The sequence below is a fragment of the Peromyscus eremicus genome, chromosome 4 (genome assembly GCF_949786415.1).
Source record: "Peromyscus eremicus chromosome 4, PerEre_H2_v1, whole genome shotgun sequence".
Taxonomy (NCBI): Eukaryota; Metazoa; Chordata; class Mammalia; order Rodentia; family Cricetidae; genus Peromyscus; species Peromyscus eremicus.
Genome location: NC_081419.1, coordinates 85,267,550 through 85,294,534, shown reverse-complemented (window position 1 = coordinate 85,294,534; position 26,985 = coordinate 85,267,550). Strand labels below are relative to the sequence as shown.

Here is a 26,985-nt window from a genome sequence, read left to right as displayed (position 1 = left end):
GTCTTCACGTAATAGAAGGGAAAACACTATAGGAAAGAGAGGAAATTGACTTAAGAAACAAAGACAAGAAGTAGCAGTGAGTGTGTCAGAAGTGGTGTGAATGAGACAGCAGTGGCAGATTGTCTAAGGATGGGACCATTTTTAAATAGTAGCTACGGACAAAAGTAAATATCTTCCCCAAACTAACACTTACACAGTTACTATTTTGTTTTTATAGTTTATATTCAATTTATATTACAAGAGAAAAATATTTAGCTGTTTAACTTATGTCTTGATTCAAGTCACTGTACATCAGAGACCTTGGTGTGTTTTTTTTGTTTGTTTGCTCTGTTTTGTTTTTGTTTTTACCTTTCATTTTGCCCTTGTTTACAAATCCTAAGTTGTTCCTGACTTTATGCTTATTATTACCACAAATCCTGGAATCAAAGGCGTTCAAAACCAAGGTACAAGCTCCATCAAAGGGAAACAAGGTAGCTACTTACAGAGGAGCAAAAGGACAGATCCTTGGGATGCTTTATAATTCACCTGTGTTTTAAACACCAGCTGAATTTGTTCTTGAGTATCTGTGATCTAAATTACATGCTGTTGTCACAATATCATGCTGTGGAATGTTCTGTATACTGTGTATGTGTTGCTCTGATTGGTTGATAAATAAAATGCTGATTGGCCAGTGGCCAGGCAGGAAGTATAGGTGGGATAAACAGACAAGGGGAATTCTGGGAAGAGGAAGGCTGAGTCAGGAGATGCCAGCCCATGGTCCAGGCATGTAATGGCACACAGGTAAAGCCATGGAACACGTGGCAATTTATAGATGAACAGAAATGGGCTGAGTTTAAGTGTAGGAGCTGGTCAGTGGTAGGCCTGAGCTAATGGCCCTGCAGTTTTAATTTAATATAAGCCTCTGTGTGTTTACTTGGGTCTGAGTGGTTACAGGACCAGGCGGGACACAGGAATTTTATAAGTGGCTATGGGACCTTGGTGCCAGGTGAGCACAGAAAAACTTTCAGCTACAATACCATGTAATTTTAAAGGGATAGGCAGTATGAAAAGAATGCAAGTTGTGCTCTGAAAGTGAAAGACTAGTTGATATAATTAAAATAGTGGGCATCTAAAATCAAAACTAGGACCTTCATTAATGCCTGAAAATAATTTCATACAAATAAGGGCAAAAAAGTATAGTAGAACATGAAACGTGTCTTCCACTTGTTCTGGGTGGGAGAATCATTTAAGTGGAAGGCTTAAGTTTTCTGTTTTAAACTTTAATTTACTTATTTATTTTTATTTTGTTGTGTGGTGTTGAGGCTCAAATACAGATCAGGAACATGCTAAGAAGGCCCTCATTAGTTCTATGGGAGTTCTAGCAGCAAAAGTTTTTTTTTTTTTTTTTTTTTTATTTCTATCATGCCTACATAGAAACCTTTCCATTAAGTCCGGAACAGTCATTATAAAGAGCCTGACAATATCATCATGATAATCTCCTCTTTTACCTTGATCAATGACAATATCTAGATGGATTATAAATATGTTTAAGTAGTTATTTGAATGAATAAGTAGTGCTTGTAAAATTGTATGTAATTTGCAACACTAATAGATTCACCAGTGAGTGTGTGTGTATGTGTATAATTTCAATAATTATGTAAGAGAAAAGGTCATGAATTTGAGAGGTAGGAGGAGTTGGATGGAAAGAGAAGTGTTGGGAATTTTATAAATGCATGAAATTCTCCAAAATTTACTTAAAATTATAGATGTTTTCCCAAACATAGGTAATATGTTTAATGTTGGACTAAATTTAAAGACCTATAGAAACTTAACATACTGTGTCTACTTCTGGCATGGGCAGTTACAATTTTCACAAGATTTTACCTTTAAATAAAAACAAACATTTTAAGCAGAAAGGGGGCTTCAGAAATTTTGCTGCCATTAGAGTGTCTTGTATTGTTTTTCTTGTGGTGATTTGCACGATTCTATCCCTTCATTAAGCTTATAAATGTAACACTCCATCATGTCAAGGGCATCTTATCACTTAACCAGCTCATTTTCCTCAGAATAAAATCACTGTACCCAGCAAATAGTTGAAGGATTAGATAGATACTTTAAAGAATGTGGCAGTAGAATAAATGGATTAGTTAGTTAAAGACTTCTGATGATTTTCAATGTTTTATGCACTCTCTGAGTGAAAATGAGGGTCTTGATTATCTGACATGAAGAATAACTTGAAACTCTTAGTTGTCTTATAACTTCTCTGAATGGGGAATCTACATTTTATTAATGATCAATGCAAGAAAATTACTATGTCTATTTCCTACACACAGTAACTGAGCAAGGACAAGGACCCATTAGTCCTTGCACTTGTTAAGCAACTATGACATCACGTTTTGGGGAAAGGAAAGATTTTATTGAAGACCTGCCATCAAGAAGACATCAAATGTGTCATTTCAAATGGCAGAGTTTGGGAGAATACATAGAGGGGAGTGAAGAGAGAAGCTTATTGTTGATTTGATGACCAGAAGCGAAAGCATTAAGGTTCTTTTATACCGTCAGAGATAAGCACAATGCCTATTCATTGGTCACATGTTTCTTTCCAGGGGAGTTATAATGTTTTGTGTGAGAATTCTGACTTTGTGTTATCAAAAGGCCATGTTTGAGATGAAGAGCTTTGTTTTATGGATGTCCATCAGGTTTCCAACCAACTGCCTCTGAAGGCAGTTCCCTACACATAGTTTACAGACACTTGTATATTTAGGAAGTTTATTTATGGGTGTATATACATTTACATTTCTTAATGGCATTTAATATTTTAAATACTTTTATCAAGAATTTTTGACCATATAATTTCCCTTTATATAAGTAAGAATGATCCTTGTATAGCCACAGAGATAATATTTCTTTCTTTGAAAAAACTATGGTAGAATTTCATCATTTCTGATTCTAAATAATGGTACTCTCTGCTATCCCTTTTCAGCCAGCTATTGCAAACCCTGATATTATGTTTATTAAAATTCATATTCCGTGGGACACACTGTGCAAGTATGCAGAGAGGTTGAACATCAGGGTGCCCTTCAGGTACTTTTATGTATTATTTCTTTTTTTCTCAATATTATTAGGATGACTCTGTCTTTTGTAACACCTAGCAGCAATAAATGTGAATTTTATTCAGAGGAAATTATTTCTCTTTTAAATTTTAGGCTATATTAGATAGTTTTTCCCCTAAATTGTTTGACTAATGTGGTAAGCTTTCTGATTCCATGGACATGTAATATCATTTTAAGGTAGACTTGCCTTGAGATAAGGTAACACAATTATATTTTCAGATTTCAACTTTAAGCAACTCCCAAGATCAATCCTCATACTTATTTCATATGAGTGTAATATAACTCTGATAATAGTTAGCAAGAATTGTTTTTTCAGACCAGGTCATCCGGGACAGTTTCTGAGCTCTGGCCTCAATATCAATCAGTAAGTGAGAAAAATAGATGACCTTCTTTCAAGGATTTTCAGTCCTTCTTTTGGACAAAGAAATGTGTTGGCCTAGCTTGACTATCTGGTATTCAATATAGAGTGTAATAATTCCCCCATCATGTGCCATTGTAGCTTTTATAGTGCGCACACTATATGCAGAGTGTTGACTCAATTGATATTAAGAGTACTTCCATGAATGTGGAGTTCAACAGATCCCATCAGATGCTAAGAAGGAGTAAAAGGTTCAAGAAAAATGAGATTGCAATTACCATAGTAAGTGTAAGTGAACACTGAATTCAAATGAAAAATAAGAAATTTTCCTGTTATACACTGGAAAGGCTTATGTCAAGCCTCTAGATCACTCAAGATAAAGGAGGGGATGCTGGGGCAAGTGTCTCGAGACATCTGAAACATCTCAAGCCTCGAAAGATGCAACCTCAGTCACTGTGCAGAAATACGCCATTAAACATTATTTACATAAAATTTCCATTATATTGTCTTTATGTTATCTAGAAATAATTTTAAATATACATAATGATGTCTGAAGGTTAGTTGAAAAATACCAGGCTGTTTTTCATGACTCTGTATGTCTATACAGTACTGTATATTAAGAGTACACTGGAACTAATTCCTTTAGAATATGGACAGACTACTGTATAAAATCATCATCATCATCTTAATTAACAAAAGCACATAGCTTTTTAAAGAACAAGATTTTTTATTGAATAAATCATTCATTCTAAATTATCCATGAAAATATTTACTTGTGAGACCTATTACATTCCACAGAGAAAAGCTACAATCTGGGTCAGCAAGATGGCTCAGCAGGTAAAGGCACTGGATGCTGAACCTGAGGATCTGAGTTTGACCTCTGGAAGGAAAGAACTTCCCTCTGACCTCCATCTGAGTGCCTAGCACCCAGATGCTCACACACACAGTGATAAATAAATAAGTAAATGTAAACCTAGTATTTTGTTTCAGAGAAACGAAAGCCTGAAAATTTCAAATCACTTGTAGTATATGCATGACTTTTAAACTTCTTTCTATGTTTGAAAAAAAAATGAAAGAAGATACTTAAAATGCAAATTTAGTTAGACAAAGCAAGCCTTGAGATTTTACATCTGAATTTAGTGTTGGAATACGGCAAGAACATTTTAAATCTTTCTGAAGACTGTGGCCTGTGTTCTACTGTAGAAAAACCAAACCCAGTTGCTGAACGTATGTAAAGGATATTTGCTAGACTGGCCTCCATGACACAGTCTGGGCAGTCCAACGATGACTGTCTCACACTGAAGAGGCTAGGAACCTGGCAGATGGTCAGTTGATGGGGCAAGGGGCCTCAGCAGTCCCAGTCTGGGGCTTTAGGCCTGGAAGATTCCTGGAGAATCACTGTTCACTCCACCTTGGCAGCCTGAAGAAGCTGGGTTCTCATGTCTGTGCAGGATGGCAGCATCAGCAGCATTAACACACAGATGAACTTATCAGTGGGAAGATGAAGGAAAACAGGCAAAAGCAAAGCCTCCTTCTTCTGTCTCCTGGGTGTGTGCTGCCAGGCAAAGGGCCACTCACATTTATGGTGCATCTTGCCAGGTCAAATAACCTGGTAAAGAAACTCCCTCACAGGAGTGCACAGCAGTTTGCCTCTTAGTTGATTCCAGATCCCATCAAGTTGACAAGTGAGACAGACCATCAAAATCTGTGACTAAAATTAAATATTTTATCTCAGAGAGCTGCTTAACTGCATTATAACTGATGATCAATTACTAATTGTACCACTATGGGATTCACTGAGCTTCCTAGGTGTGTTTTAGTGGTTAAGTTAGAGGGTCATTTTGAAAGGCTCAAATATCAGATATCTGAGTTCCAATAAGAGGATATAGAGTAAATTACTCATAAATAAGTTAACTTTTGCCATAACAGTTGTTATCTCTGAAACCAAGTGTGCCACACTTCTTCTTTGCACATCTCTTTCCAATAATCACATATTCTTGTTATGTTTCATGAGCTACTGAGCTTAACCAGGCTCTCCACATGGCCACAGATCTGGAACTACCCAATGGTGGGCTCACCAGTGTGTGTATAACTGAAGACAATGACACCTACTTTTCCAGCATCAATCAATAGCCAGTAATTCCACAGGGAGTGGAGGGGGGGCATCAGTCTCTCAATCCATGAGTGAATGTTAACAGATTTAGTTTTACAATGTCCTAGTTCAGACAGTCATAGCTACACTCATGTTTGCAATGACTGCCCCAGAACAGAAGATAACATTTCATCTGACTCTTCACATTGTTCATGCCTCCACTTCCATGATGTTCCCTGAACCCTAGAGAAGGTGGTATAAATGTCATGTTCAGGCCTGAACACTCATTCTCAGCACTGTGTGCTACCCTGGGCTCTGCATTCATAGTTATTCATTGCAAATCTACCAGATCAGCCTATGGGCATTTCCGTGAAATATTTTCTTGATTAATGACTAATGTTTGAGGGACCTGAGCCCAACAAGGCAGTGTCATCTCTGTGCAGGTGATCCAGGTTTGTATAAGAAAGCAAAATGAGCAAGCCAGAAGAAGCAAGCTGCTAAGCAATGTTTCTCCTTGGCCCCTGCTTCAATTCCTGCCTGTGGGTTCCTGCCTTGAGTTCTTGCCCCATTTCCCTCAGTGATGAAGTAGTACATGGAAGTATAAGTCTAGATGAACCTTTTCTTCCCAGGTCAATATTTGATTAGTATTTTACCATGATAACAGAGAACCAAATTAGAACAATTACATATGTGTTTAAAAGATTGATGGATAGATAGACGATTGTATTGATGACTTTATATAGCATGGAAAACAAAAAATCCAGTTAGTAAGTACTGAGTTACAGAAGACAGACTTTCAAATAATTAAAAACAATGTATCAAAAATAACCTATACATTTAAAATTATTTTGTTATAGTTACTTTGTTATATTTCTTATATTTTTATTAAATTATCATTATACTTCTGAAATTTACATTTATTGGTCTTCATGTTATAATGTAATGGCTTAATTTCAAATGACTTGATTTCCTAAGTATATGAAAATGGAGTGTTGATACATTTAACATTGTTTAATACTGTTATTTTCTGGTTTAACTGTATTTTCTTCAGATGATTTCTAATTTTTTTTCAGGAAAAAATGTTACTACACTGACCAGAAGAACAAATCAATGAGCAGGTTAGTGAATGCTTCACATTTTTATTACCAATTTGTCATTTACAAAAAAAAAAAAACATAAAGAACACCTTCGATTACCCATGTCTTCAGCTAAAATTTTAGGAAGAAAATTATGTTGATTCCTTGAAACACTTTTTTGAAACTTTTTTTTAAAATTTAACATAAGTTCTTTATTGAATCTTTGAGAATTTCACATCATGCACCCTAATTCTGCTCACCTCGAAGTCCCTCTACCATATCCTCCCCTCATCCCTGCAGTACCCCACCCAAGAGAAAGGTAAAAAGAAGTTAATCCAATCCAAAACAAAGCAAACAAAAATCAGAAACAAAACAAAACAAAAATAAAAACAAATCTCTTCAATCCTCCATCTTCCCCGACACTTGAACACATCTTCATCCATCCTGGTAGCTTTGGGAGCCTCGGTGTGTCACACAGGATTCCCTTTGTCCACACAGCTTTACTTGCAAATATCCATTGCAATGAGTCATTGGTCTGATTCAAGGCCCCTAGTTTCTGGTGTCTTTATCACTGAATCTCACAGAATCTCCTCTCAGATATCTCACCAATCCAGCAGTAGCATTTCACAGGACCAGTTCCTTCATGAGCTCCAGCAAGGCCTAGATGGGGTAGATGTTTGGGTGGGCAAACTCCAGGTCTGGCTGGGGCCCTAGGTGGTAGTTGAGTTTGTCAATCCAGGCCACTGGAGCCTACCCCCTCAGACAAGGGGAGGAGATAGCTTCCCTAAGCCCATGCCATCAGGGTCAGTTCTCTCTTGCCTGTGGTGAGGTGTGGTACCATCTCTCCCAAGGGCAGCTGTACCAGCTCTCCCATGAGGGTAAGGGACAGCTCTCTTGCTGCAGTGTCCATCAAGGGACAGGGAGAGCTATCCCAGGGCCAGTGAAGGGTGGAACCAGTTCAACATGGCCCTCTGATTTCATTATGCATACTTCCTATGCCGCTCCCCCCGCCGTGCGCCCCCCCCCCCCCCCCCGTGGTAGCAAGGGCCACAGACATCAACACAGACCTCAGCTGCAACAAGGGCCACAGACACCAGCTGCAAGAGGACCATGGTCCCAGACATGGCCCTGGGCAGCAGCCTGGGGTGGATGTTACCATGGCCCCAGGCTATGGTGCAGGCCGCTGAAATCAGCATGACCCTAGTGGCAGCATGGCTCTTGGACACTAACACAGCTCCAGGTGATAGCCCGGACCCTGGAAATCTGCACGGCCCTTGTGGCAAGAGGAGCTGTGGAAATCAACACAGACCTTGGCTGCAGTAGGGCCACATATCCAGACATGGCCCTCAGCTGCAGCCCTGGCCTGGATATCACCATGGCACTGGATAGCATTACGTGCTACTTATGTCTGTATAGCTCCAGATGCAGCACCAACATGGTCCCTGGCTACTGATCAGACCCCAAATAACCATGGGGTCCTCAGTTGCAACTGGAGGCACAGGGTCTGTTACAGAACTAACTTTTCAACTACGTTATTAATAGATCTGTTTTTGAATAGTCACTTTTCAGAGATTTAACTAAAGAATAAAATTTTCAATATTAAAATCTATAAAAAGTATTTTACATAAAAATACAGTTTGGATTTGAAGTTAACTTAAATTTCAAATGAATCATACATATTAGTATGTGTAAAATTTACAATTTGAAACATATTTTAACAATTCTAAAATGATCTTTTGTCTATGGTGCTCAACATTGCAAGTAAAATAAAAAAAATGAACACTGTATCATGTTGTTTTGTGATATTTTATGTTGACTATTTTCTGTTTGAATTCATAAAATTTAAATTTAGGTATTTGGAATATTAATTAAAGTTGTCCCTCACATTTCATTCCTTTTGAACAGTTTTCTTCATTTTTTTTTTATTTTCATGGATTCCAGTCTTGAGTGCAGGCATCAAACAGTAAAGGGCGTCAGCACCAAGTGACAAGAAAAATTTTCTGTTGCTTGTTTATGTTTGTTTCCATATTCACTTGAGGAGAAGACTGATTGTGAATTTTATTTCAATTTGTTTTAGGAGAAAAATGTAAATTCTGTATGTGAAAGGTGGACATAAATGATCATTGTTTACAATATTTTCAAGCATAGTCAGTAAAAACTATACAAAGTATAAAATTTATATCAAATGCACACATTTATTTTTATTAGTGCATTTCCTTTATTGCAATAGAAAAGATGTTTGTGCATGGTTAACTTTGGCTGGTAAACACTAAGAGATAAATAACCTAGGCAATTGTCCAGCTTCTGAAGATCATCATATCTCTAGGCCCCTTTTGAGGAAATAACTAAAGTATTATTATGGCAACAATTTAATTTTTATTTACAAAGCATTTTCATGTTCAAAGATTAAGGCATCATCAAAATAGCCTGCAATGAGGATAGAACAAAAGGTAACCAGTGTTGCAGATGAGGAAAAATAACAGACTCTCTTACAGTCCCCCCACCCCCACCCCCACAGTCCCACTCAGAGCTTTCCCAGATGTTACACAGTTTGCATTCTAGTCAGATTCTCAGAGCCCTTTGATCTATATTTCTAGCTTACATAGAATTATCTTACCTTTCCCCAGATTTTAATAAAAGACACTAAAACTGTGCTAGAGGTAATCATGTTTTATCAGAAAATCCAGCATTTAAAAGATGCCCAAGATAATAAACATGTTTGGATGTTGAGAATATGATAAATAGTGTTGGTGTCAAAGTTTGTAGCAACACAAACAGTAGCTCAACGTTCATTTCTCACCTTATTGCCTTGACTGAGCACATACTGAACTGTTTCTACTATCCATTTAGTTCTCAAGATGTCATTTCACTTAATAATAAACAAAAACTAAATGAGGCTCAAGGAAATAAATTAATTAGACTCTAGAATCTGGTTTCAAATCCAGGATTGATGATACTTTATTGGTTGAAGTATCAAGGCAACTCCACATAGTTAAAGAGGAGGTTTATTTTGTGGGGTAACTTACAAGAACAGAAATAGGTTACAGGGTCCAGGAGAGGTGAAGTGCGTGTTCCCTGGAGAACTCTGCTTGGTCTACCTTCAGCATCCAGGATCCAGGAACCAAGAGACCCAGCACATCCGGATCTCAGGTCTTAAGGGCTCCTGTCTAGGCCCTGCCTTGTAGATGTGACAGTTACTGGAAGCCTCAATGGGGGTAGTACCTCCAGGTCAAAGCTGGAACAGCTACTCACTGCAATATTTCCCCACCTGAGACCATTTTTTCCCTTTTCAGAAAATGTGTAAGAAGGTTTAAGTTTATAATATTGTTTTTCTGTTTTTAGTAGAGGATGATGATCTTAAGTTTCTTTCATACATTTTAGAAGTTTACTTATTTCTAGATTGTTGTAATTTAGCCAGAGATCATATGCCATTATGTGCTACAGTCCATCTATATCCAAGTGTCCTTGAAGTTACCCCTTTGGTTTGTTCTTACCTTTGCTGGATGTACGACAAATGGGATCACTTCCCCTCTCTAGAGCTGAGAACATGAGCTCAAGCATTGAGCTGTTTTGTCTAGTTGCAGAAACTGGCAAATTCAGCTCCCTCCTCCATCTAATATGCATATTCCAAGAGCAATGCTGAATTTTAAAGACTAGAGAAATTGATCTGTACTGTTTTCTAATTGTCTTTGCATTGGCCCGGGATACAGTGATAGTCTATCAATTCAGGGGTCTTATTTATGAGAACCAACAAAATGAACACCTCAAAAACTGCTTGTTAGTTTAGGATTAAAATAAATGTTACAGTCCTTCCAAAACTGAAATGCTTGTCATCCCAGTGATGGTCCTGCTTGGTAAGAAATGATCAAGATTTTTACATCCTAACCTTTTAAGCAAGATTAAATTCTTATTTAAAATCCTGTTTAGTAATTTCACCATAATAAACTTAAATTAACTAATTCTTAAGATACAGTATTTGCTGCCTGCCCTTTGCTGTCTTAATATTTTTTTCTAAAGTTCAAGAACCTGGCAAAACCCATGTTAAGACACAGTGTATTTGTGTATAGAGATTATTCTGTCCTGCCATTTTGACTTCTCAGCATCACACCATTATCACTGTGGAAACACTGCTTAGTATTTTTAAATGAAAACAGCTGTTGTTATAGTAACAGAATTCAGATTTTCAGAATCAATGCTGAAGGTCAGTCTTTTGTTTTGCTTTATTTTTTTATTCTGTAAAGGAAAAGGATAGAAATTATTCCAATTAACATATATATTATTTATTTACATGCAAATTTTCATACATTTTTAAAGAACCAGGGAATAATCTACATTTGTATATATTCATATATATATAGCTTTTAGAACTATATTGTGCTGCCTTTTATAATGTTCCTTCCTATGGACATCTTTATGCAAGGTAATTTTCTGTGGAGATATTATTTCTCTGAAAAGAGTTTAAATAAATGTGGGCCTTGCTTTATTATTTATTTCTTCTGTGAGAAAACAGAAGTGAAGTGTGTGTATACACATGAGTGTGGATGTGTATGGATAGTGTATATGTGTGTGTGGTATAGGTATATGTGTTACTTGTGAGTATATGTGTGCATGTGTATGTGTGACTGTGTGTGTGTGTGTGTGTGTGTGTGTGTGTGTGTATGTGTAAGTGTATGGTGTAGGTATGTAAAATGAATCTTAAGAAGTCTTATTAATAAAAAAACCCAGAACCAGATACTGGAGTGAAAACTGTAAGATCAGAGGAATAGGACAAGCCACAGCCAACTCTACCTTACCAATTCCTCAGCCTCCAGAGAGACCTACTTCCTGTATACCCACACCTGTATGCCTATCTGTCCCTGCCCTCTTATTTCCTCTCTCTGCCCAGCTACATCACTTTCCTCTTTCCGCCCAGCTATCACTTCCTGTCTTTCTGTACAGACATCCAGACCTGTAAGGTTAACTAGTGCTGGAAATTAAAGGTATGTGCCACCATGCCTGGCTCTGTTCCCAGTGTGGCCTTGAACTTACAGAGATCTGGGTGAATCTCTGCCTCCCAAATGCTAGGATTATGGGCACGTGCTATCACTGTCTGACCTCTGTGTTTACTATAGTGGCTGGCTTTTTCCTCTGATCCTCAGATAAGCTTTATTGGGGTACACAAATAAAATATCACCACATAGGTATCTGGAATCTTTTTTCTCTAGTACTTAAGAAAACTGTCACAGAGGACTTACCCCTTCTGAGGACTGGGTGGGGAGTGGGTGGGGGAAGGTAAAAGGGGTGGGAGAAGGGAAAGGAGGGGGAACTGTGGTTGGTACATAAAATGAAAACAATATTTAATTTAAAAAAAAATAAACCTCACGTAGCTCTGGATACAACCTTATCTAGTTCTGGAATTTGACTTGGTTCCAGGGTACAAAATTATTTCAAAAGAATCAAAAAATGGATGTCCCAAAACCCCATGGTTCTTGACAAGTCAGCGTTTCCAGAACTGGAAGAGTCAGACTGCTACACTGGCCCGTTCAGCAGAGCCAGGATTCACCAGTGAGTGCTCATCTCTTTTCTTCTATGTCCTGGCTTTGTACTTCCCATTACCTCAACCATGTGTATAAAGAAAAATAACTGAGGACGTTCCCATTGGTCACCACCTAGGCTGAGAATGTATCATTGTATTATAATTTATATTTAACTTAGGTACAGCACTAAATGAACTTTTGATTCTATATTTAATTTCATAATTCAGAGATGGTCAAGCCATGATTAAATACTATCCTATAAGCTGGTAACCTAGATATTCTTTTGAAGTAATAACTATGTAGGCGTCAGAGATGGCTCAGCAGTTCAAAGAACCTGATACCCTCACAGAGGAGATTCTGGCACAAATATGGAGGCTCACAACTGTTTGTAACTCCAGTTACAGGGTATCCACAGCACACATATGGAGGCTTATGCATGTGTGTGTTTCAAGTCATAGGGGATCCACAGCACATACATGGAGGCTCAGGACTGCCTGTGACACCAGTTACAAAATATCCAACAACATCTCTGACTTTTCAAGTACCAGGCACATGTGTGGTATAGGTACATATATGCAACAAAATGCAAATACACATTAAATAAATATTTTAAAAATTATGATAGAAAATAATTTATTTAAAATAATAATTACTATAATAGGATTGCTCTTAACAATAATATTAATTAATGAATTACTGAAACTATAACTTTATTTTAAAAATACATTTAGTATTGAAGTGGTTTGATTCACTCTTTTTTTTTTTTTTTTTTTTTGGTTTTTCGAGACAGGGTTTCTCTGTGTAGCTTTGCGCCTCTCCTGGAACTCACTTGGTAGCCCAGGGTGGCCTCGAACTCACAGAGATCCGCCTGGCTCTGCCTCCCGAGTGCTGGGATTAAAGGCGTGCGCCACCACCGTCCGGCGATTCACTCTTATTAAAATACAGTAATTGAGAATTTCTTTAGAGAAGACTACCTGTCTCTAACTTTCTTGTCTTTCTCTCTCCCTCTCACTCTCTGCCAAACCTTTTTCTTTCTCCTTGCTTTCCTTTATATCTGTTTATTTGTCCATGCTTTCATTCTACTATGATTTATTGAGTTTCTACGGTCATTAATTGAATTACAAGGTTCATTATGGCACAGGTTCTGCCCTCTGCCTTCATGATCCTTCTAGTCAAATGCTATAGACAAGCATAAAATTTGTAAAGCTAAACAAAATAAGGTAAATATTGAGAAGGTGAAATATACAATATTCACAAAATATTGTTGTAAATTGTAAAATATACAATTTATGGAGCCCACAGATGCCATTCTGGATATCTGGATGAACCTTTATTCTGGGATGTGGGAGTTGATGGAACTATAGACCAATCTCTACCACAGCCAAACATCAGTTAGAGTTTCTTCTCCTTAAAATATCCTATTCATTTTATTATTTAATCCTGGAGACACATATAAAGCCATCCTTTCTAATTCCAGCTTGGAGAAATCAGGGCAAAACAGAGCATGGACTCCTGTGTATAGAGAACTCACAATCCAGGGAAATTCGGCTTTCTGTTGTACCATCACAGGATCTTAAAGATCTGTGGTTGCACCAAACAAGGTGAAACAAATGTTCTTCTCGTTCTTTGAAAACTCAAGGAACCAGCTCAGTCTTTGAAGAACACTAATCAGATCATGAAAACATCTGGCTTACATCTCCCTAGTAGTGTCCCACTTGAACTTATCATACAATTCAGTTTTTGATTATTTTCAGGTTGGGCCACCCTGCTGTCATCCCTGTGTACCTCCCTCACCCCCACTCCTTCAGGCATCCTACCGTGACATATACAGCTACACAAGCCTTGGGCCCATGACTCAGCTGCTCTAGTGAAGCTCCAGCTCTATCTTTACCACTTTTCTCTTCTGCTGTCCTATCATGCCCCTAAATTTTGCAGGGTGTTTTTCTTCCCATCAGTCTGCCTATATATCAGAAAAATCTTGTTATTGTCCCTTCTTCAAGTCACTCACTACATCATTATACTATTACATGCTCTTCACATAAACCAGATGTAATATATTTAATTATTCACTTGTTGATTATACCACCTACTTAATTCTTCCTTAATACAACCTCCTCAAAAACTGAACTTATCTGCCAAAGAACTACTTGCTCTGGTAGTTTTAAATCTCATGGTGAAAAAAAAAAGATTGGTAGATATTCTTTCTGCTAGCTATAGTAACCAAGACTCTGAATTTAATATATATGAAGACAGAAATAATACACACAATATTAAACACTGAGGAACTCAAAATGTAATAACATGGTCCACTGTACAGATTAAAATAAACAAGGCTGGGTAAAACCTGTTGAGGAGACAATAGTCTCAAAATCTAGGCCAGGAGCACTGATGCACAGGAACAGGGTAGTAGCTCTATGGAGACGGTGCTTCAACAGGAAAGTTATTTAGCTTGGTAACCTTTTGATATGGAGGGTGAGGAGGAAGGAAGGGATAGAATAATTAACACTCCAGATGAAATGTCTGACAGAAAGATGGTTCATCATTCATAGAGTTAAAGTGCCTGGAATCAGAGAGTGTCACCAATCTAGTAAGATCCAGTTCATTCCGCTGCTTAGAGACTCCCACTACATTATAAAGTAAATATTTAAACAAATCCATCCTTCTCATTGTGAAATACCCCTTTGCTTTTCATATCATCCACACTCACAAGGCTCCTTGTAAGATGAATTGTTAAACAGTCTTATTAATAAAAAACCTGGAGCCAGATGTTGGGGTAAAAACTGAGAGATCAGAAAAGCAGAAAGAAGCCAGCCACATTCTCACCACTTGGAAATCCTCAGCCAAAGACACCTACTTCCTGTATACCCACTCCTATATGCCTTTCTGTTCTGCAACTCACTTCCTCTCTCTGCCCAACTACATCACTTCCTGTCTGTCTGTATAGACCTCCAGACCTCTATGGTTAACTAACATTGGGATTAAAGGTGTGTGTCACCATGCCTTGCTCTGTTCCCCAGTGTGTCCTTGAACTCATAACGATGTGGATGATTCTCTGCCTCCCACATGCTAGGATTAAAGGTGTGTGCTATGATTGTTTGATTTCTATGTTTAATATAGTGGCTGTCTCTTTCTTCTGATCCTCAGATAAGCTTTATCAGGGTGCACAATATATTGGGGGACACAATATATCACCACAGCCCCTTGATACTCTTTCTACACAGGGACATTTTAGGGTACCAAGGGAAAAGAAAAGGAGAACTATGGGACATCATTAAACTCTGAAAACTGAGTAAGATAGAATGGAAAGTATTGCGTGAGAGATAATCTCAATTTTTAATGAAATCTATTTGGAGCAACATTGCTTGAGGAGGTACAAACACCAGCCAGCAAATGGTAAATGTTATTCTTACTCTATGATAAACAAGACATATGAGAATATCAAGACCTCTTTACAAACTGAAATAAGATGCTAAAAGGAATATTTGATCATTCTCGGCTTTTAATGTATTTCTTTTCATCTGTCAGTTGATTTTTTGTTAAAGATGATGACTCTCATCCTAGAATATTTTACATTCACTGCCTTTAATTACAGAGACAGATGAGTGGTTACCCAGGAACTTATAATTGTGACTAGATTTTGTGTTCTGTTCTAAATATTAAAACCAATCCCTTCATCTTAACAGCTTTATAATAAACAATAAGGACACCTTCTTCAGCAATGCTACTCGAAGCAGGATAGTTTATCACATGCTGGAGCGCACCAAATATGAAAATGGAATATCAAAAGTGGGTAAGAACATTATTTTACAGACAAAGTTTAAAATACTAAAAAAATATATATATACAGAGGAAGAGTTTTATAACAAATGAAATTTGATACTTTCACTCATTAATTATGAAATGTATAACACATTAGACACAAATTATGTGAATATTTTGTGTTGCTACTTTTCATAAAAATATTTTTGAGGGCATTTGGCCACTGTATAAAATGTGAACCATGCAAATATTTAAGAATAAAATTTATCCTAAACTAATAGTGTTTTTAATTAAAAGATGCATAGAAAGGGTTCGGCATGGCATTATAAAAAATTAGAAGTATCAAATATGCTGCATCCATAATTTTAGGTACTTGTACTCATTAAAAATTATGTATTTTATCTTTGTCTACATAATTTCCAGAGCCTTTATCTGTAAATATATACTTGTATAATTTTATTTCTTATGTGCTGTATGTTAAACAATTTATGACACAGATTTTATACACAGAGATTAAAATTAGTTTCTAGATTGAACTGGCTTTGAAAGATCCTCATGATTCAATAAGAGTAATTTACAAAACTATTAGTCTAGTATGATTCCATTTTCTTAATACATAGAAATAAAAATAAATGAAAGTCTAGAAGAATATATAAGTAACCCAATGAGAGATTATTTCTGGAATATTAAATGGCCACCTATTTTAACTTATTAAATTTTGAAATGTTGTGTCATTTGATGGGGTTAACATTTTAGTACATAGGTAATATGAAAGAAAATTGAAAGATGTACAACTAGAACAAGATGAATAAAATTGAAAGCCTTACATAGAATTGAAAACAAAACAAAGCTAACATACACGTTGACAATTGTGAAATTAATTGAAGCAATGAAGAAATCAGTTAGCCAAATGTTCTAAATTCTTCAAAGTTAAAAACTGACAACACATTGGAATCTATCACCATAATTTCCTGATTATGCTAGGATGGAGAACAACACTGGTTAAAAAAAATATCATGTTTCATGTTTACTTTGTCAAGAAGAATCTTCAGGGTTTAGTTTTTTTCTGATGAACAATTCATTTGTAACTGAGCAATCAAAATAGTTGCCTTAGACACTAAAACTTTACCCAAAACAATGAGAACATTTCTAAAGAAACAAAAATTAAAATACCCAGAACATGAGCTGAAATTTTTCTTATGATGGAAAATTGTGCTTATAGGATTCAATGACATTTTAAAATATTTTTTAAAAGTATCATATTCTTTGTGGGAATATGCTAAACACAGAAGAACAAAAATAAAATAAAAAGTATTCCTAGCCACAGTTATCAGTAATGAATTTATAGAAAAAATACATTATTTCAAAATATAAATGTGTATTGTATATGCATTTTTACTTTTAAAACTATTTTTTCATCATTATGTATCACATGAAAATAATGTTGCACATTCCTGTAGAACAGTCTAAGATAAGCACTCACTAAACTACCATTATTTACTGTGCACCTTATGTAATTTTGTTTGCAACATTATAAAAGGTTCCATATTTCAGGTGTACAAATATTTCTTTCTTGCATGTTAATAAATAACATTGTAACAAACATTGCTTTCCAGAAAGTTTTTCTCATTGCTCATTCTCAAAAGAAAATCTCACAGTACCTTCACCAAGATGACAAATCTTAGTGTGACATTTTGCATCCTTTTGATTTAGCATAAACAAACGTTTCTCGATCCAACAGTATTTTCTGTCAAATATCGGGAGTCGAAAATTCTTCTTTGACTAAATTTTGTTGTATTTGGTTGGGAATAGATAAAAAGGTTTTCTTGGTTCATGTGATCCCAAGAAGTGGAAATTACCAGTGCACCACTCATCATGGTGTGATTTGGTAAAATGAAACCTTATGCTGGTGTCTTGTAAACAATGTGGCAAGGACACACACCTAGGCTGAGTACTAATCTCTTTTTCAAAATTACTATCCCTATAGTTGACGTGGATATGGAAGTCATTTGAATTGCTTTAAGTCTTAAAATAATTCTGTGCTCCATGTGCATTTATACATGTTTTAAGGGAAAATTTTCATTGAAATTGACTCAGATCTTTGTTCTATTTCTAGGTATCCGTAAACTTATAAATAATGGCTCATACATAGCAGCATTCCCCCCACATGAGGTAATTATGAAAGATATTTTCCATTCAACAAAATAAAATATTTTCATTCTCGGAGACAGTATTAGTTACTTTTTGTTGTTGTGATTCAACACCACAACAAGTAACTTATGGAAGAAAAGTTTATTTGGGCTTCGGTTTCTAGGGATTAGAGTCCATGACAGAGCAGCATGGCAGCAAGCAGCAAGAATGGTGGCTAGAGCAACATGCTGAGAGCTCACTTCTTGGGTAAGAACCAAGCAGGGATAGGAGGTGAGATGAGACCATAAACTCTCAAACCCCATCTCTTCTGGCCATACCTCCTAAACTTCCCCAAACAGCTCCACCATCTGAAGGCCAAGTTTCCAAATGCCTGAGACCATTAGAGACATTTCTCATTGAAACCATGACAGTGCCTGAACAATTTCATTCATTTAGATCTGAGTACCCACATCTAGAACAGTTCACCGAGACGATATTACCATCCTTTAGCCTAACAGTGGCCCATCAACTCCAAAACATGTCTACAGTTTGCCCTATGGGAAGAACCCCAGCCTCCCCCAGAGCAGTTTAATATTCTAACTACCCTCTGTTCCAACACAATACATCATGCTTCATCCTGCTTGAAATGCCCATTCCTTCCAAATAAGGCAGGTTCCTAGCTTGTATTTACTATTTTAGAATACCCGAAAGTAAAAAACAAGACCACAATCAAAACCTCCATGTATTACCTACCTCACTTCCAGACAGATTATTACCTTGCTCTAGTTTTAACTAGAAAGATGTAGACGGCCCTGAACAATGAAAACAGCATCTGTTGAACTCCTCCTTGGCCCCTGCTATACATACTCTTAGTTTATTTTTTTAAACTGTGTCACATCTTAAAATAAATTAGAAGTTTTACTTCTGTACTTTCAAAAACCATCATTCCTTGATTTCCAAAGTTAATGCAGTGAGCTCAAAAGTTAATGCATATGAGGAATTTGCAGCCCCATGTAACTATTAGTAGATAAAATGAATTGGAAATGTTGTATTTGTCAATGAGATAAGTATGGACAATCTATCACTTGAAACAACCCTATGTTACTTACAATAAGATTAATTCCATTATAAACATATATAATCCAGTTACAAGAAGGTAAAATGCCAAATGCAGTTATAAGCATAGGAAGTGTTAATGATCTTCATGAAATACCCACTTAAATAAAAAGTTAGGGATAATAATCATGAACATTTTTTAATTTTTTTCATATGTTTCATGTGCTGAACCAGCACATGTTTTACTGTGATTTTGCTTGTGCAGAAGGAAGTAAACATTATTCTCTCTTTAGATATAAAGGAACACATCTTAGAAAAGTTAAACACCATTTAAAATGGTGGTAAACTAAAGTGATCAGAGAAGCACAGCTAAAGGAGTCATTTAACAGAGGAAATTTGGTTTGTTCTCTTGGGCACAGTAATTTTCTCTGCATAATTAGCTTGTACACTGATAGCTCACTTGAGTTTCTCATGGGAAATTTGGCAACTGTCATAACTGGGTTGTTGATGATAGTCTTTTTAATTTATGTATATAAAGTGTTTGTAATATAAATATATGTCATGAATATACAAAAGAAATAAAAAGTATCATTGAGTACCATTGCATACTGTAAATATACAAAAGATAATTGAGACACAATGAAATGGGCTAGGAGTTATCTATTGATTTGAATTGCTATTTACTCATGGGAGAAAAGCAAGATTTAAAAAGAAGAAAATAAAGTCAATGGTATTAATATATAGTCTGATAAGGACATTTTAAAATGTATGTCTTCCTTTTTGATTGATGTTAGATACTATATTCAGTCTCATAAATTTTATTCATAGTTGAGAAGTTTTTTATTTTCTTACAAAAATGACAATAGCTAGAGGAGCATGGCAAATCCTTCTAGGGAAAACGGACAGGAAAATGTAAAATCAATAGGCCAAAGGTGCATATGTATGAGAAAACTTTGTCTAAGACATAAGTCAAATATATAATTCTTTCAAAGATGGATAATGGAGGAGGGTCAATCCAAGGTGTGATTAGGGACCACTGACAGTATATGAGCCCTCTGAAAGGCTCACAAGTGCATGAGTAGGTTAGAGCTTTCTCTTCACCCAGTTCTCCCTTGCAGCTCACCTCTTGTCACTGTCAAGCTAGAGCAGTGTAATAATTGATGTTAAGTGCAGGTTGCACAGTGGTGTCCTAGGTACCCTAAATTTTAGCATCTAGAAATATATATGGTCTGACCACTAAAGCTGAGTGAATGTCATATATTAGAATTATTAGCACTGACTGCGAAAGAACAGCAATTGTGCTATTCATCCTTTTGATAAGTATCAGGTAGGCAGCAATCTAGTTTCAAGAGCCAATACTATTCTAAGTGGATGTTCTGCACTTGAAATCAAGATGGTTTTTCATTTTTCTCTTTGGCTTTCAATTATTAAGAATTAAATATTTGGACATTTTAGGGAGGACACCTTGGGCTTGTACTTTGAATGTGTATCACCCTGTCCCTAACTATTTTTTTCTATTTTATTAAAGTGTCAGAGATGGCATGAACATATGTTATCCTTTTGCAGCCTGAAGACACTTGCAAACCAGAGCTCAAAGTTTCAAAAAAGCTTCATAAATAATCTCATCCCTAGTGATTAGGGAACCCTCAACCATATGAAGGCCATTTGAAAGAAAACACTGTTTTAAATGCTTAAATTTTGAAATATTAAAAGTAAATTTACAAGACCCTAGGATCTAAACACATAGGTGCCTCTAAAGATTATAATCCCATTGTTTTAAGCAAATATTCATTCTCTTATCGTCTATAAGTAAAAGAGAACGTTTCTGTATCTAGCTCACTTCTTAAATCTAAATGGTATTCAATTTATCAATTAAAGATTACAATAATTTTATCATTTTAATTAAAAGATCCTGAGTTTGAAACAGTGAAATATGAAGTCTCATTTACTTAAGTAAAATGGGCCCAAATTATTTGAAAAATTATTTAAAACACTATTTTCATAGAACTATGATATTTCCAATGATAAAGGTATTTACCATTCCAGTGGTAAGCTTGAGTATATAATCTCTAATTATTTTACATGTTGATAAATTTCCTTGTTAGGGATACACTAATTCTTATTCAGTTCGAACTTCAGTAAGAAAATGGACTCTGATTTACATTGTTGTATCTCTCTCAGGGAGCCTATAAGAGTAGTCTGCCCATCAAAACTCACGGACCTCAGAATAACAGGCATCTGTTGTATGAGCGCTGGGCACGCTGGGGAATGTGGTACAAGCATCAGCCTCTGGACTTAATCAGGTACTGAAAATGGACTGGTTGGTAATAGTGAGCAAACTGTTCTATTGCAATTTTCCTAGCCTTGAAATTATTTCTTATCACAGCTATTTCAGTTTAGAAACTCTCTGCAAAAAAAAAAAAAAAAAAAAAAAAAAAAAAAAAAAAAAAAAAAAACACTACATGACTTTTCAATAGAAGGAACTTAATGTCTGGAATTAGTTATAGAGAGTGTGAAAGCTAATAAAAGAGTCTTTAAGTCAATCAGAGATTGATAACAAGAGGAAGTGACTAGCACCTTTAAGGGAAAAGGGGAAATGGTGCCATGTGTATTACACACCCGAATTACCAGGTTCTGAGAAAGACTAGGGCAAGGAAAATAATCCTGGGTTGTTTATTTGTTCTTCATACTTCCAAGTCTTCTAGTATCTCTTTGCTCAATTTCATCATAAGCATTTTACAATGGAGCTAGAACAATGAACTACCTTATGAAAAAATCAAAACAAAGAAGCATTCAACAGATATGAAGGCAGATAGGCAAACAGCCAACACATCACCTGTGTGTATGTGGTAGGCTGTCAGTATTCACAAGGAATTGGTTCCAGAAACTCCTCTCAAATGACACACTCCACAGTGCCCATATTCCTTTTATATAGTGTGTGTTTAGACATAACCTACATATATACTTCAGCATACTTTCAATCATCCCTAGAGTTTTCATAATAACTAATACAACATGAAGGTTAGGGAAATAGTTAATATGTTGTATTATTTAGGGATGAATGGCAAAAATAGAACATGAATGTTTAGTGAAGACACAACTTTGATCTATGGATAGTAGAATTTGTAAGTGTAGAACTTGGTAATACACTGGACTGGCTATATGTGTCTTCCAAAAGGTGTTCTCTCTGTTTTTGTGAGCACTTTCTATTGAGTAGTTGCTCTTAACTCTATCATCTGTCTGTCTGTCTATCTATCTATCTATCTATCTATCTATCTATCTATCTATCTATCTATCTATCATCTATCATTTATTTTGAGACAGAGTCTCACTATGTATCCCTGTCTGCCCTGAAACTTACTGTGTAAACAAAGCTAGCTTTGAACTGACAGAGCCTCTGCCTGTCTATGCTGGAATAAAAGGCATACAGCAACATTCCTGGACTCAGTTTTATTTTTGGAATATTTATATTTGAAATTTACATAAATTATTTTAGTGCAGAAAACATTGTTCATATAAAAAGCATGAAATATATGTTAATACTGTTCTGATTTGCTAGCTAATGATGAATATCTATAGGATAAAAGAAAAAACACATATTACTAAGCTAAATGTGTTGATATTTTTATCTGTTTACAGAATATAAAGAATAGCTCACAACTGTATTAGTCAGTGTGTCAGTAGGATACAGATCACTGAAGGGGTGCTTGAAGGGAAATCAGTAAGAAAGAATATATGGAAGTGGGAAGTGCGATCATAAAAGCCAACACCTAATGACATGCTCAGGGACTAGTAAAAACTAGAAGCGATTATTAAACCTTATCTTAAAGACACAGGAGGAGGAAGAACTTGCCAGAACCAATTAATACTAACCCATAGAAGGAGGTAACAGATACAAGCTGTGACCTGAGGAAGAAAGTAGTGATGTGGAGGACATTCAGCTTAAACCACATAAAGCTATTTTGGACAAGGCACGGTTTCCAGAACTTTTAACTCTTTATAGTTAAGTTGTTCATGAGTCTTTCTGTTGCTTCCTTTCTATAATAAGAATAGGATGGTATGTGACAGTTGGGTTCTTTTGATCATAGCTGATGGGATTTCCACAGGCAAATCAGCATTGTCATGCTCAGTACAGAAATGCCTTAATGTGATGTATGAGCCAAAAACTGCCAATACATCTTTTTTTTTTTAAATTAATTTTATTTTATTTTACAATATAATTCAGTTCTACATATCAGCCACGGATTCCTTTTTTCTCCCCCTCCCGCCCCCCCTCCCCTTCCCCCCAGCCTACCCCCTATTCCCACCTCATCCAGGGCAAAGCCTCCCCAGAGGACTGAGATCAACCTGGTAGACTCAGTCCAGGCAGGACCAGTCCCCTACTCCCAGGCCGAGCCAAGCAACCCTGTATAAGCCCCAGGTTTCAAACAGCCAACTCATGCACTGAGCACAGGACCCGGTCCCATTGCCTGGATGCCTTCCAAACAGATCAAGCCAATCAACTATCTCACCCATTCAGAGGGCCTGATCCAGTTGGGGTACCCTCAGCCATTGGTTCATAGTTCATGTGTTTCAATTTGTTTGGCTATTTGTCCCTGTGCTTTATCCAACCTTGATCTCAAAAATTCTTGCTCATATAAACCCTCCTCTTTCTCGCTAATTGGAATCCCGTAGCTCCACCCGGGGCCTAGCCGTGGATCTCTGCATCCAGTTCCCTCAGTCATTGGATGGGGTTTCTAGCATGACAATTAGGGTGTTTGGCCATCCCATCACCAGAGTAGGTCAGTTCGGGCTGTCTCTCGACCATTGCCAGCAGTCTATTGTGGGGATATCTTTGTGGATTTCTGTGGGGTTGGACAAGATTTTTTTTTAATGAACAATAATTTCTGGAGATTTATATTGTTTTACTATTTTAAAATTGATTCAAACTCTTAATAGCTAAAGCTTATTTAGTTTCAATCTAATTTCCCATGGAAACTATTTTAGATCCAAAGGAATACTTTAAAAAAATCATCGGCTGCAAAAACAGTGGTATGACATTTCAAACAATTCTAATAATAGGTACCAAAGGAATTTAAACTTAAAAAATAAAGTTGTTGAAATAAATGATTATTTCTAAAGTTACAGATACCAGGGTTTACTTTGAGATAGAAGTTATTTCAGCCAGGGACAGATCATCAACGGAAATGTCACAAGGGGAGCTTTAAATAAAACAGACACAAAGAGAATGGCCTTGGTTGAGCAGTAGTGGGGAGCTGCTACAGTAGTATCCCTTTGTTCTCTTTCTTCTGCAGGATTTTGTTGTACCTCTAAGGAATAATTATTATAGATAGTTGTAAATACCAGTGTTCCAGGGAAAGGTTATTTTTGGCCATTTTTCTTTGTCTGCAGCTAGCTTCTCCATCTCCTGATACACATTGAAGGCTGCTTTGACTTAGATCGTATTTTAGCCTAATAATATTAAATTACATTAACTTCAACAACAAAACAGATTAATGTGTTAGTGTCTTATGAGAAGATCAGTCCCTGCAACTACTCTCCCTGTCGTCATAAAGATATCCCACTGCTCACAAGCAGAAAGGGAAGCCTTGTAATGAAAACTAATAATTAAATTTTCTTCCCAGCAACAATCACTGTGAAGCATCAATCTTTAACAGTGTAGCTGTGGGCAGGGGTATGTTAAGTAACCAGTTTTAGAAAATAGAGACCTCACAGTAGTGAGGAAATCAGGGAATGTAAAATTATTTCTATTAGCCCTTTCTAAATTATGGAACTATAAAAAAGCAAAATTGGAGTGAGTGAAGGGAGAACAACTGAGTAGATCTTAGACATGCCTCATTAATCTGCCACTTCCATATCAACTGAAGACCAATAAAGTTTTTAATTCCTTTAGTTTCATTTGCTTTTCTAATAGTGGCTGCTAGTGAAGCAATAAATGCACAGCTCTATCTTCAAGAAGCTTAAATGTTGTGAAGGTAACACTGAATTGCGGTATGAAGGAAAGTTATAAGGCATCATGTCTGATGACATTAACTAAGGCATTGGAACAAGCACAAAACACCTAACAAGGGTTAGAGAGTAAAGCTGCCTGGAAGAAACAATATAAAGAAGAAGGCAGATACACATTACAGGAAGAGGGAAATGTTTTGTTTTAGTTAGAGGCCAGTGGTAATCAAAGGGAATGTGCTTCCGACAAGCAGAAGAGAGCTTCAGTGGAAGAAGATGAGATGTAATCAGGCAGACTGTAGCATAAGCATGTCAGCGTCTCAAGTGGAGACACATCTGCCCTGGACTGAGAATCCAATCAGATGGCCAACTGATTTTTTTCTTTTCTCTTCTTTTTATTCTCAGGAAAACATAGCTCCATTAAAGACTAAAAAGGTATACTATTAGGAAGATGGAGAAAGGTAAAAATTAGGTTATGAAAACTATTTTGAGAAAGTTGGACCAGAAATAGGTACTGTTGAAAACTGGTCTTGTGTTGTCCCTTTAGTGGCCAAGTTTACAGAAACACATCATTGCCATTATGACAGTCATTAACAGCCAGCACGGTCAGATACCCTAGTATTGCTGACAAGTACATGGGCTAGAGGCCTCAGTTTACATCTGATATCGTCACTAGTTGTGGGATTGTAGATTGTTGGGTCATTTATGTTGCATTAATTCAAACCGAAGACTGGCTTTCTTGTGCAGGCTATACTTTGGTGAGAAGATTGGGTTGTATTTCGCCTGGCTGGGATGGTACACTGGCATGCTGATTCCTGCAGCAGTTGTTGGCCTGTGTGTTTTCTTCTACGGATTAGTTACAATGAATGAAAGTCAAGTAAGGTGAGCTACGAAGAGGCTTCTCCAACGTATTTGTCCTGCTTTGTAAAAGTACAAATGCCTATGCAGAGTGGAGGTAAATAATAGGACCACTGTGTCTGTGTTTTGTTTTGTTTCTAGTATAACAGAAGTGCTGTTAAAATGTCATTTTTATAGTTTTACATGCAAATTCTTTTGAATATGTCCAAGAGTGAGTTCTTATCTCTCTGCTAAATTTATTTTTCCAATATGATTTACATAATCTAAAAATATCAGCAAACTGGGATTTAGCCAAAGTAAATCATATCAAAAATGTGATCACAGTTTTAAAAAGAGTGACATAAAATTAGAAATAGGAAAGAATTATTCTTACAAATAATGCATTGTTTTTCACCACAAGTATAACATTGAATTTAACTCTATATAATCAAATTCAAAAGACAAAGAATCCCTTGTGGGGGCTCAGCAGTTAAGAGCCTTACTCTTTGAAGAGGACCTGATTTGGGTTCCACCACCCTAACTCCAGCTCCAGTGGATCTGACACCATCTTCTGGCCTCTAAAGATGCCTACATACACATGGTACATATGTATACACTCAGGCTCATGTACATACACATAAAATAATTAAACAAATCTTTAAAAAGAGAGATTCCTTTATTGAAACTCAGCATTTTGTTCTCCTTTTCTTAATCTTTTTGCAATGATCTGGCTACTAGGAAGTACGTATTAACAGCTATTGCTGATATAAAATTGTGTATAGTATTCTAAATATTAGTTTTCCTGTATTTCTCTTTAAAATGTTAAAATATATATAGTATTTTTCCTGGAAAAAAATTGCATTGAACTGGAGTTGACTAACCAAACTCTTTGATTTGAAATCTCTGAATTCTCTTGTTTTTCAAAACAAAGCACTGTAGATAGAAACCATATGATCCAATCACAGGCTTGTTTCAGGATTTTACAGAATCATTCTGATGCTGAGAGGCAACATAATCCTATATAAACCTCAGCTTTAAAACCTTACTCCTTCTCTGCTTCTTTGTGGGATTTTCCTGTATACTATTCAGTAAGTGATATAGTTCAGAGGAGAGGCTGGATTAC

At 36.4% G+C, this 26,985-nt stretch overlaps 1 protein-coding gene across 1 annotated transcript in view; it reads left to right on the top strand.

The window, feature by feature from the left end:
- Ano3 (anoctamin 3) overlaps positions 1-26,985 on the top strand; it is a 306,379-nt gene that overhangs the window by 188,049 nt on the left and 91,345 nt on the right. Inside the window, exons 7-13 of the mRNA XM_059261076.1 lie at positions 2,963-3,063; positions 6,616-6,660; positions 12,031-12,162; positions 15,818-15,924; positions 18,010-18,065; positions 21,261-21,382; positions 25,773-25,907. Of these exons, the coding sequence (XP_059117059.1) occupies positions 2,963-3,063; positions 6,616-6,660; positions 12,031-12,162; positions 15,818-15,924; positions 18,010-18,065; positions 21,261-21,382; positions 25,773-25,907 (698 nt within the window). The remainder of the gene's footprint in view (positions 1-2,962; positions 3,064-6,615; positions 6,661-12,030; positions 12,163-15,817; positions 15,925-18,009; positions 18,066-21,260; positions 21,383-25,772; positions 25,908-26,985) is intronic.